This window comes from Dasypus novemcinctus, chromosome 9 (assembly GCF_030445035.2).
Source record: "Dasypus novemcinctus isolate mDasNov1 chromosome 9, mDasNov1.1.hap2, whole genome shotgun sequence".
NCBI lineage: Eukaryota > Metazoa > Chordata > Mammalia > Cingulata > Dasypodidae > Dasypus > Dasypus novemcinctus.
The window spans coordinates 40,850,717-40,863,033 of NC_080681.1; the positions used below are offsets into that span (position 1 = coordinate 40,850,717).

General features: G+C 34.7%; 1 protein-coding gene across 12 annotated transcripts in view; it reads left to right on the top strand.

Annotated features, from left to right (window-relative positions):
• Positions 1–12,317, top strand: part of ODF2L (outer dense fiber of sperm tails 2 like) — a 58,227-nt gene that overhangs the window by 13,139 nt on the left and 32,771 nt on the right. For 5 of the 12 annotated variants that reach the window (XM_058303225.2, XM_071217309.1, XM_071217310.1 and 2 more), the window contains exons 2-4: positions 9,037–9,206; positions 10,947–11,079; positions 11,741–11,866. In XM_058303225.2, the coding sequence (XP_058159208.1) occupies positions 9,097–9,206; positions 10,947–11,079; positions 11,741–11,866 (369 nt within the window). In that variant the 5' untranslated portion in view covers positions 9,037–9,096. Of the gene's footprint in view, positions 1–6,651; positions 6,737–9,036; positions 9,207–10,946; positions 11,080–11,740; positions 11,872–12,317 lie in introns of those variants that run through there. The other 7 variants (XM_071217308.1, XM_071217312.1, XM_071217314.1 and 4 more) reach the window with 4 other exon arrangements.

Sequence of the window (12,317 nt, forward strand, 5' to 3'; positions counted from 1 at the left end):
TATTTGCAAGTATTTTGTTGAGATTTTTGCATCTATGTTCATTAGAGAGATGGTCTGTAATTTTATTTTTTTGTAGTGTATTTATATGGCATTGGTATTAGAGTGATGTTGACTTCATAAATTGTGTTTGGTTATTTTCCCTCCTCTTCAATTTTTTGGAAAAGTTTAAACAGGATTGGTGTTGATCCTTTTTGAAAGGCTTGGTAGAATTTACCTGTGAAGCCATCTGGTCCTATACTTTTCTTTGCTGGGAAATTTTTGGTGACAGATTCAGTCTCTTCAAGTGTGATTGGTTTGTTAAGTTCTTGTATTTCTTGTAGCATCACTGTAGGTTGGTTGTACATTTCTAGGAATTTGTCCATTTCATCTAGTTTGTCTAGTTGTTTGGCATGCAGTCTCTCACAATATCTTCTTATGATTCTTTTTCTTTCTGTGGGGTCTGTTGTAACTTCCCCCCTTTCATTTCTGATTGTATTTATTTGCATCTTCTCTCTTTTTTTCTTTGTTTTTCTAGCTAGGGATTTGTCAATTTTACTGATCTTCTCAAAGTACCAGGTTTTGGTTTTGTTGATTTTCTCTATTTTTTTTTTGTTCTCAGTTTCATTTATTTCTGCTTTAATTTTTATTATTTCTTTCCTTCTGCTTGCTTTGGGGTTGGTTTGCTGTCCTTTTTTCTAGTTTCTCTAGTTGTTCAGTTAAATCTTTGAGTTTTGCTCTTTCTTCTTTTTTATTATAGGCATTTAGGGCTATAAATTTCCCTCTCAAGACTGTATCCCTTAAGTTTTGCTAAGTTGTGCTCTCATTTTCATTTGTCTCAATATATCTACTGATTTCACCTGTAATTTCTTCTTTGACCCACTGATTATTTAGGAGTATATTGTTCAGCCTCCACACATTTGCAAATTTACTTTTTTCCTGTCAATTTTACATTTATTGAGAGCTGCATTGAGAAGAATATATAACCTGCTGAATTTGGATGCAGTTATCTGTATATGTCTGTTAGGTCTAACTTGTTTATCATATTGTTCATGTTCTCTGTTTCCTTTTTGATCTTCTATCTGGTTGTTCTATATAATGTGAGTGGGATGTTGAAGTCTCCAGTGATTATTGTAGAGATGTCTGTTTCTCCTTTCAGTTTTCCCAGAGTTTGTCTCATGTATTTTGGGGCACCCTAGTTAGATGCATAGATTTTTATGATTGTTTTATCTTCCTGATGGATTGTCCCTTTTATTCATATATAATGACCTTCTGTAACTCCTATAACGTTTTTGCATTTAAAGTTTGTTTTGTCTGATATTAGTATAGCTACCCCTGCTCTTTTTTGGTTACTGAACACATGGGGTATCTTTTTCCAACCTTTCACTTTCAGCCATTTTGTATCCCTGGGTCTAAGGTGAGTTTCTTGTAAGCAGCATATGAATGGCTCATGTTTTTTTTTTTTTTTAATCCATTCTGTCAGCCTGTATCTTTTGATTGTGGAGTTTAATCCATTCACATTTAATGATATTACTGTAAATGCACTATTCCACAATTTTATTCTTTGATTTTCCTATGTCATATCATATTTTTGTCTGTCTTTTTACTCTCTTGGTTATCTTTTCTGCTGTTTTTTCTTCTATACTCTCCTCCAAGCCTCTCTCTCCTGTCTTTTTCTTTCAGGTTCTAAGGCTTCCTTTAATATTTCTTACAAAGGTGGACTGGTTTTGGCAAGTTCTCTTAGTTTCTGTTTGTTTATGAATATTTTATGTTCACCTTCATATTTGAAGGACAGTTTTTCTGGATAAAGAATTCTCAGCTGGCAATTTTTCTCTTTCAGTATCCTAATTGTATCATACCACTGTCTTCTTGCTTCCATGGTTTCTGAAGAGAAATCTGTGCCAAGTCGTACTGGATGTCCCTTGTATGTGATGGTTTGCTTCTCCCTTGCCGCTCTCAGAATTTTCTCTTTATCTTTGACATTTGATATTCTGAGTAGTATGTGTCTTGGAGTAGGTCTGTTTGGGTTTATTCTGATAGGGGTACAGTGTACTTTTTTGACATGTAAGTTCATTTCTTTCATGAGAGTTGGGACATTTGAGGTATTATTTTCTCAAATATTCTTTCTTCCCCTTTTCCCTTCTCTTCTCCTGCTGGAACCCCCATGACACATCTCTTCAATGTTAGCTATTCTATCTTTGATATCACTTTTTCTTTCTTCTATCATTTTGAGTCTGCTGTTGTATCCCTATGTGTTTTTGATCTCACCTGTTGTGTTTTTCAGTCTCATGATCTCTGTTTCTTTTCTGTTCAGGATTTCAAATTATTCTTTTGCTTGCTCAGTCTTCTTGATGTCATTTATCTCTTTAACCATATTGTCTTTCAGCTCCTTAATTTGATTTTGGAAATTTGTGCGCATCTTGCTGATCAGTTTTCTAAAATTTTTCATCTCTTCTGGGGCTTTGCTATATTCCTTTTCTTAGCCATGCCTTCTGTTATCTTAGTATGGCTCGTAATTTTTTGCTGATGTCTAGCATCTGTTTAGGATGTAGTTTATGCTGATGCTTAATTTCTTTCTCTTAGGATTTAGTGGCAGGAGGCTGTGTGTTGCCACTGCTCTTTAATTCTTGGCTCAACCTGGATTGTTAGGATTGTCCCTGCTGGTTGCTCAAAACTGGGTACTGGACCCAGTAGTTGATTGTGGACCCATTTCCTAGGGCCTTGGGTAGAGGCCAATAAAAGCCTCTCCAACTTATTTTTAATTTTCTTGCATGCACTTCCTTGGTCTGCTGGCAGATGGCACTCTTTGGCAGCTCTCAGATCAGTGCTTGGTTGAAGTGTATTTGTTGCAACACAGACTGGATCAGTGATAGAGCTTCCTTTCTGGAGGCTCTGGGCCTTGTAATTCAAACTTTCTCTGAAACAGTCCTCCAGTCCTCTCTGGCAGCCTCCCCACTCGTTTTCCTGGCTAGGAAATATTTCCACTCCCTTCTGAGTCCTCAGCAATCAGTCTTGCTTAGTAGAGAAGGAGATTGAGAGGGTCCTGTATCTTTCCGCGCTTGCAGGCTCCCAAGGCAAACAATGGCACAGGCCCCACCCGGCCTAGCAGGGCTTCTGGGAGACAACAGGCCCAATTTGTGGGTCAGAAGCTGAGTCAGCCTTAGGCTGTGTCCCTCTCTCTCCCTTTTCCTGGGGTGATAGATCCCTGGAGTCCCCTTTGTCTGTAATGGGCAGGCCCAGAGGCCTGAGAATTCTGAAGTGTCTTTAGTGTGGGGGATGGTGCTGGCAGCAGCGTTCCTGGTTGAAACTCACCTGGTTTCAACTCACAATTCTGTTGTCGCGATTTCCCTCCTTTGTCCCTCTCTTCTGTGTGGTGTCCAGCCTTTGTCTGATGTCCTAAACCCTCAAAGATCTTTTTCTAGGCTGTTTCAGCCTGTCCTCTAGCTATTTTTCTGGAAGAGAAGAGAGTCCCATGTTTTTCTAGTCTGCCATCTTCTCAGAAGTTCCAGACATGGATTTAGAGTAGAATTTTGCATAAGTGTAACCAGAACCTGAAAATTGTGGGAGTCGATGAAACCAACTAGATTCTGAGGCAGGCTCCAGAAGAAAGCAGCACTTTTTTTTTCTCCCAAAGTCCTGTGCTGACCAGGTTCTTCTCAGGGCATACCCAGCTTCTAATTTGTCTTAGTAATTCTTGTAGGGCAAGTTTCTTGTTGACAGACTCTTTCAGGTTTTTAAAGCTGTGAATACTTTAAACTGTCCTTCAGTTCTAAAGAACAGTTTTGCCAGAAAAAGAATTTTTGGCTAGCAGTTTTTCTCTTTCAGTAACTTAAATATATAATGCCACTGCCATTTCACTTTCATGGTTTCTGATGAGATATTGGCATTTAGTCTTATTGAGGATACTTTGTATATGACAAATTGCTTTTCCCATGCAGCTTTCAGAATTCTCTATTTTTGGCATATGACATTCTAACTAGTATATGTGTCTTAGAGTAGGCCCATTAGGATTTATTCAGTTTGGAGTATGTTACACTATTTGGACATGTGTATTTATGTCTTTTGTAAGCGTTGGGAAATTTTCAGCCATTGTTTCCTCACATATTCTTTCTGCTGCTTTTTTTTTTTCTTCTCTTTCTGGGACACCCATGATGCCTATGTTTTGTGCTTCCTGCTTTCACTCAAATCCCTGAGATACTGCTCAATTTTTTCTGTTTTTTTTCTGTATCTGTTCTTCTGACTTATGATTTCAACTGTCCTGTCTTCTAGCTTGCTGATTCTTCTTCTCCCTGTTCAAATCTGTGCCTCCAGTGTATTTTTAATCTCTACCTTTGTGCTTTTCATCCCCGTAATTTCTGTTGTGCTTCTTTTTATATTTTCAAATTCTTCTTTATACTTATACAATGTCCCCTTAATATCCTTTAGCTGTTTGGATTTTATTGTTGATTGGCATTGTGCTAAGGCTCTTCTTTGATACTTGGTCCAACTTATTGTCAACCTTTAGAATAGTCTGTGTTTAACTTTACAGATTTTCTCAGTTCTACATTTAATTCTTGCCCTGGATATATGGTGTGATTGCACTTTTTGTGCAGTTGTTTGCACCTCCAGAGGAGAACTTCCTTTTCCCTGTTCTTTCTCTGGGAATATTTTTTTGTTTTCCCAAGGATTTATTTTATTTATTTATTCCCCCCCCCCAACTCATTGTTTTGTGTCCACTGTCTGCTCTTTGTGTCCATTTGCTGTGTGCTTTCGATATGTGCTTGTTTTCTCTTTAGGAGGCACCAGGAACCGAAACTAGGACCTCCCGTCTGGGAGAGAGGTGCTCAACTGCTTGAGTCACCTCCACTCTTGCTTTGTTGTCTCTCTCATTGTGTTTTCTCTTTGCTTCTCCTTGCTACATCATCTTATTGCATCAGCTCACTGCACCAGCCCATTACATCAACTCGCTGTCTTGCTTTTCTTCTCCAGGAGGCACTGGGAACCAAACCTGGGACCTCCCATATGGTAGGTGGGAGCTCAATTGCTTGAGCCACATCTGCTTCCCTTTCTGGGAATCTTGATCTGTTTTGTGTGTTTTTGTGCTCCTCAGCTCATATGATTTGTTTAAATTTTCTCCCTCACTCAGTGCCCCTTTTTCTTTATACTTTAACTTCTGGAGTCTGTCCTATCTTACAGCATTTTGACACACACACACCCTTTTTTCCCCTTTGTGAGGCTTTCCTGCCTCTGGTTTCTTCCCCATTAGAGTATCCTGCCGTTGGGAGCCAAATGTGGAATCCAGAAAGATGGGTCACTTCAAAAAAGTCCATTTTGTCTTTAGGTGGTCCAGCAGACTGAAACTGGATTGGTCACAATGGTTCTTACAAGCCTTTCTGTGTTGGTCTCTCCTTTCCCCATTCCCCAGCAAGGACCCTTTGTATGCACCTCTCTTCACTGGATGGCGTTCTGTCCTGGGTCTCTGAGGGCTTATGTCCCTGTGCCTGGATATACATGGAGTTCTAACTCACTGCTGTGATTCAGTGTACAGTCTCTGTCTGTGATGAGAAGGACCTGTGCCCGTAGTGCCTCTGTGTTATTCTGGAGCCACAGAATGGAGTGAGGGGGAGAAGAAATGGGAACTGGCAGTTCTGGACGGACTTCTACTTGTGATTTTTCTGTTTCTTAGATTCACCCTTTTTGAAGTCATTTTCTAGTCTGTACCATCCTCCAGTATTAAAAGCAAATGGAATTTGTTCTTTTATTTGCTAAAGGAGGTTTTTTCAAGGGATGTTTACATCATCATGCTGATGATGTCACTCTTTTCTCCCAGTCTTAATGAAAATGTTTTTCTGATTTTTGTAGTTTTTACTTGTAAGATCTATTTTCTACCTTGGTTATTTTTATTCTCTGCCTGTTTCTAAGTTTCCTATATACTTTTTCATTATGGAGTCTAAAATGCCATATGATTAGTTCTCTAGTAAAGAGTCATATACCCACAACTACTTTGTTTCCTTACTGGATGTTTCAAAGTGAATTTTTCAGTTGAAGCTGCATGCTTTTATTTGAATGCAGTGGGAACAGTTTCCCAAGAAATAGTGTTTGGCAAAGCAAATTAGAATATACAAGATTTATATGCTCTTCTCTTCAGTTTTAGATACATACTTGTCTAAAGCTGGTTAGTTTACTTAGACCAATCTGAGTGCCAAGGAAGGTCATGGACTGTGTTCACTTTTCTGACCATGGCCAGTATCACTCTTCCTCAACAGCCAGCCATCCTTCACATGCTTCTTATTGGCCAAAATGAGAGTGAGTGTAGCTCGATCAGCATAATTCCATGATCATTTCTTGAAAAAGCTTTAAGTATGTGCCTGCTAAAGTCATCTCTATATAGGAAATTTGATTTTTTAACATTTGAAAATGTTTTAAAATTTATCTTTTTTAAGGACTTGACCATTAAATATGTGTGCAGAACAGTCTTTACTTCACCACTAATAAGTTGTACAAAAATATAAAACACCTGTCAATTTGCAGTATATTCCACATAATTGAAAGTATTTTCTTGTGAAATGTCTGCTTTTCTATGTAAGAATACATTTTGTTCCCTAAAATAATAGCACTTTTAAAAATAAAAGTAAGACATTATGCCAAAGAAAATTATTACATTGTTGTTCTACACACATATGTTTTTGGTTATAGTGTTGTCACAACATGAAAACAGTGGAGTGTCTTGGAACTTCTGAACAACCTTTATCCTGGGGAAATATTTCTAAATTATAAGACTGTGAGTATTGATAACTTCTATGGAAAATATCTGCTTTGTGATTTGAGCAATCAGCAGTGGAGATAACATTTTAGAACACTGGACTAAAAGTCATTCTAAAAATTCCTATTTGTATATGTTAATGTTATTTATTAACCATTTAGGATAAGGTCTGCTTACCTATTATAGGTGATTAAGCAGAGAAATTTTATGATTTTTAAAAAATAAATCTTTTAGAAAAATTGTATATGTTGCCACCAATAACACAAAGCCCAATAAGAATTCGTTAAAATATGAATACCAAACTGAATCCAATTATATAACATGTTTTGAAGTTCCTCATTTCCTTACATTGTGTTACAGAACTTTTACTCCAAGTATAGGAGCCTGTTTTCTTCTTTAAAAAGTTGAATCAAGGAATGAATAAGTAAAAAGAAACAGTCTTTTATTCATATTCATTAACTCCTCTAATCCTTGAATCTTCTTCAACTATTACTTACCTTTTCCACAACTTGCAGGTGCTGAGGCTTCATGTGTAAATAAGGCATTCTTTCTTGAGATTTCAGTCTACAGAGATACAAATATATAAATAACCAAATGGGTGAAAGATGGATGAATACTAATTCCTGAGTGGGATAGCTATTGCAACTCAATAGATGATAGTTCTTTTGATTGCAGTGACATGTCCAGAGCATATGTTTCTTAAACCTTAGATTTGATTTTTCATATCTGTATATTTTTAAATCTTCTAAACTACAGATATTTCAAAATGTTGCATGGTCTAATAACAGATGTTGTATGTTTGCAACATTCAAATGAATCACCTTAGACTATCTGCAGGTTATTTAGCTATTTCTTTAGGACATCTATTGCTGGTATTTCAAAAATAGGAGCATGCGTTGTATTAATTTAGATCCTAAATATTTATCTTTGCATTGTTTAGTACCTTCAGACAAAAACAAATACATTTTTACACATTGGAAGGTTTCTGATTTGCTAACTAAATTTTGTGAATAAACTTTCAACCTATAATTTCACATATTATAGTATTGACAGTTCTTGAAATAATGTATTTTATAATGCAGAAGTATAAAAATAAATTCAAAAGATAAGTATCTCTGAACAGTGCAGAAACCTCTTAAACTTTAATTGTGTACCAATGTAATAAGTCTGGAAGACACATTATCATATAATAGAATTATGAAAACACAGCCTAAATAGTTGCTAAAGCTCTAACTCATTACCTAAAATAGAACAGTGATGAAAAGACTTATAAATATTCACTTTTAAAAAACAACATCCTGGGAAACAGACTTGGCCCAATGGATAGGGCATCCGTCTACCACATGGGAAGTCCATGGTTCAAAACCTGGACCTCTTTGACCCGTGTGGAACTGGCCCATGCGCAGGGCTGATGCGCGCAAGGAGTGCCATGCCACGCAGGAGTGTCCCCTGGTGTAGGGGAGCCCCATGCACAAGGAGTGTGTTTCGTAAGGAGAGCTGCCCAGGAATGGTGCCGCACACACGGAGAGCTGACACAGCAAGATGACGCAGCAAAAAGAAACACAGATTCCCATGCCACTGATAAGGATAGAAGCAGTCACAGAAGAACACACAGCAAATGGACACAGAAGAGTAAACAACGGGGGGAGGGAAGAGAAATAAATAAAAGATAAATCTTTAAAAAAATTTTTTTTAAAAGTATTAAAAAAAATAAAATAAAAAACAACATCCCCATGTTTCTATGAAAACAATTAGATAATTCAGTACAATTTGGAAGTAATGTCATCTGTGTTTTTAATACCACCAAAGAAAGATCCTAGATTGATCTGGGAAATGGGAATAAATGAATTTAATTTTAAAAGGTCAGCTTTCAAAAGAAAAATCCTATCTTTTTAAATAGCTGTTGTTAAATACTTTAAAAAGTGTCTTGAATTTTAACATTTCTAGGCATAAATAACATATTTTCTATTGGTTGGATCCAGTGATACTGAAGACTATAGGTAACCCAAGGTTCTTCTGTTTTCTAGTTATACTGGATTAAAATATTATTATAGTACTTCAAGAAATAAATTAATAAGAGATATTGACACTCAACAATGTGAAAGTAGCAGTCCCTTTGGAAAACTGGCATTTGTTGAATGGTTATGCTGTGCAATTTTGATACTATTTTGAATTAATACAATGAATAGTAGTTATAATTTTGATTTTGTCTTTGAAAAGTTATGCTTTTATGCATCTTTAGGATCTTTATGTTATAGGATAATGACGAAATAAGAATCTCTACTGAAATGCTGTTTCACAACTAAAATATTTCCCAGATTTCAGCTTATGTGAAGAAGTTGTTGTGGAAACCACCTATAAATCTACATTCTGAATTTATGGAGAAGCCTATAAATGATGGAAGTCATTCAGAAGAGTTTTCTCATCTTAAGAGTAAATCAGAGAAAGAACATCTCCCACAGTGTGCAAGTGAAAGTCATCTTAGCAGGTAGTGTCATCAGGAGCAAGAGAAATCTAATTTTCTGACTTCGGATTTCATGTTTTGTCCATAATAAAATTATTTGAATCAAATACTGCAGTTTTTCAGTTTTTGAAGAATATCTTCTTCAAATCTAGTATACATATATTTATTTAAGCTGATTGCAATTTTTTTTTGAGTTTTAGTGAAAGTAATTAAAAATTTAACCTTACCTATTAAGAATTTATATAGATTTTAAACCAAGATAAATGAAAATATAAATACTGTGGAGTATCAGAAATATAGTTAATGATTACTATTTACTGTCATTTGGTATAATGTTATATAATAAATGCCTGTCATAACAAGTGAGGACTGTACTTGTTATTTATATAGATCTTGGACCACCAAAATTATATAGATCATTGACCAACAAAATGACTATCCTAAAACAGTTATTGTCACTACGGTAATATTGACCAGTTTCTAATCTATAGTTTCTACTTACTTAGTTATAAATGAAAATGGTATTTTGTCGTGTTAATCATTCTAGACTTTCTGCCCATGGTTTTTAATAATGGACAAGTGTCATTGGTAGCCAGCATCTTTCTAGACCCATTATATTCAGCCAGTGGTGCTCAGTGAACAATGAGGTTCCATAAAGAGCCAATTAAATAATGACAACACTTTCTTATCCCTAGGAATTTTGTATATTGAAAAAGCTCCTTAAACTTAATTAAACATGGATTTTTAATCCAAATAGCTTTGCGCTTACATAAAATATAACTTGAAATAAGTTAATTAAGATATTCCCCAAATTTCTTTATATTCAAAGTCTAATTCTTCTGAGAAACTTTTTTACCTAGAGTTGTCCTTGTTAAGAGCATTTGGCAATACAGTGTTTCTTTTAAGCATCTTTAAATGAAGAAAAAGTTATTGATGCTGGGCTTTTAATTATGTCTAGCAAGCTTACTTTGGAGTTCTGCTTCTGGAACATTGATAAACATTTCTGCTTCACAGACACCCTCACTCCTTCCCCATGACCCTTTGATCCTAGGAGATTAAAAGTGCTGTATCCTTACCTCTGGGAGATTCTTCAAGGCATCAGACACCCATTCTTTCAGGTTTTGGTCATCCGCAGGCAATGGCAGGTCAAGTCTGCCTCCTGGCTGACAAGGATTATAAGAAGCAACCTGATTTCAGAATGAAAAACATATGTGTCTTAAAATAATACACCATGAGATCTAGCCAGGACATAGTCAAGAAGGCAAATATTATCATTTTGGTTTTGAAGTTTTAGGTTTTTGTTTTCATTTTGTTTGCCTTATTTAGTCTTCTGGAGGAAATTTTTGTAAAGAATATAAGAGTCAATAACAGGTTTGGAAATATGGTCTGGAAAGACAAATCTTTTGTGTTTGGAGTAGGGGAGAAGGAAGGGAAGAAGAAACAAACATCTACACATTCACACACATCCTTTTACAAGCCAAAAAGAAGATATTAAATAATTATTAAACATAGCACAATGAAATGTTGGTGGTGGTCTTTGTATTTTACATATCTTCACATTTTAAAAATGTATATGAAAACTATAGAAACATTATGGAAGTATAGAAAATAAACCTTCATAGATTTTAAGTAATGATTTATTATTATTTGTTGCAGAGCTATTTATAGAACTGTAATGTTTAATAAGGTTATGCTCTATTTGCATAGAAAGTATTACTAGTTTATGTGACAAATTTAACTTAAATTTTGTCTATATGTAATTAGCCTGAAGCAAGCTGTCCTCAATGGAAAGAGTGAATTAGAAGCAACATTTAAGGAAGCTGAGTTGGCAACCTATTCTATAGAATTACTTTTGCCATTATTTAAGGGTACAATTGAAGATATTAATTTTGAAAATGTGAGTATTCGACTTGTGAGCTTTTAATAATATGAAAATCTACTATAATAATCAGAATGCATTAACTGAGGTCTCATATCTTAAATAAGTTATTTCACATATTGGTATTTAATACCAAAAATGGGAGTCTATCTATGTTCTTTATTCCCATGGCATTCTTTTGCTAAAGGATAATCTCAGACATGCATCTGGTAATACGCTAAGCTTGAAATTGTACATCTTGATGCTTAATGTTGGACTAGTAGGTCAGTTTTTCTGAAGAGTGAATTTAAAACTAACATATTGTGGGAATATGAAATATGTTTATTTTCTGTAGTATTATGTAGAATAGAAAACTCTATTTTAAAATTTCAGCATACTAAAGTTTGAATTAGAACAAAAGGTAGCTTATATTCTGTTACTTTTATTAGAACTAATGCTGAAATACTTTAGGATTTAAGCTCTTGATATGAATTTATTTTAATTTCACTGTACTTTATATACCATATAACATATCTTATTTGCTATTAATAAACTTGGTAAGCATTACTGTCATTACATGCAAACAGAATGATTTTGTTACTAGAAAAAATGATTCTTTCCTGAGAGTATTATTATATTTTAGAGTGTTTTACTTAATGCTGTGTCTTAAAATGTACATGTGGTTCTTATATTTTGTCAGGCTAATATTTCTGCAGCCATTTTGAAGATTTCTAAACAGAATGAAATATTAACAAAAGAATTAGACACTTTTAAACGGGTAGAACAAGCTTTAGAACATCTACATAGAACAACAGAATATGAACAAGTAAGGTATTAACACAAAGCATTCATTTAACAGTGATGGTTCTCACTTAAACGATATATTATTTCTCAAACTAGAAATTAAAATATCAGTATATTTGAAATGGAAATACTTGAATTTTTGTTTGAAATAGCAATAATTTAACTTCTACTCTTAATATCATAAATAGTTTTACATAAAATAGCATGTTTTTTTAATAGGAAATATGAACATTTTTATTTTCTATCTCAAAAGTTTCCATAATTTGTTATGCTTTGCTTAGGTATCAAAACAAAATAAATACTCTTAGAATTTAAGCTCCTTTGTACATTATTTTTATACCTATATCTTCTATTTTTAATAGCTTTATTGAGATATAACTCATATACAATTCACCCATTTGAAGCATACAATTCAATGGTTTTAGTATATTCAGAGTTGTGCATCCAACACCACAGTCAATTTTATAGCATTT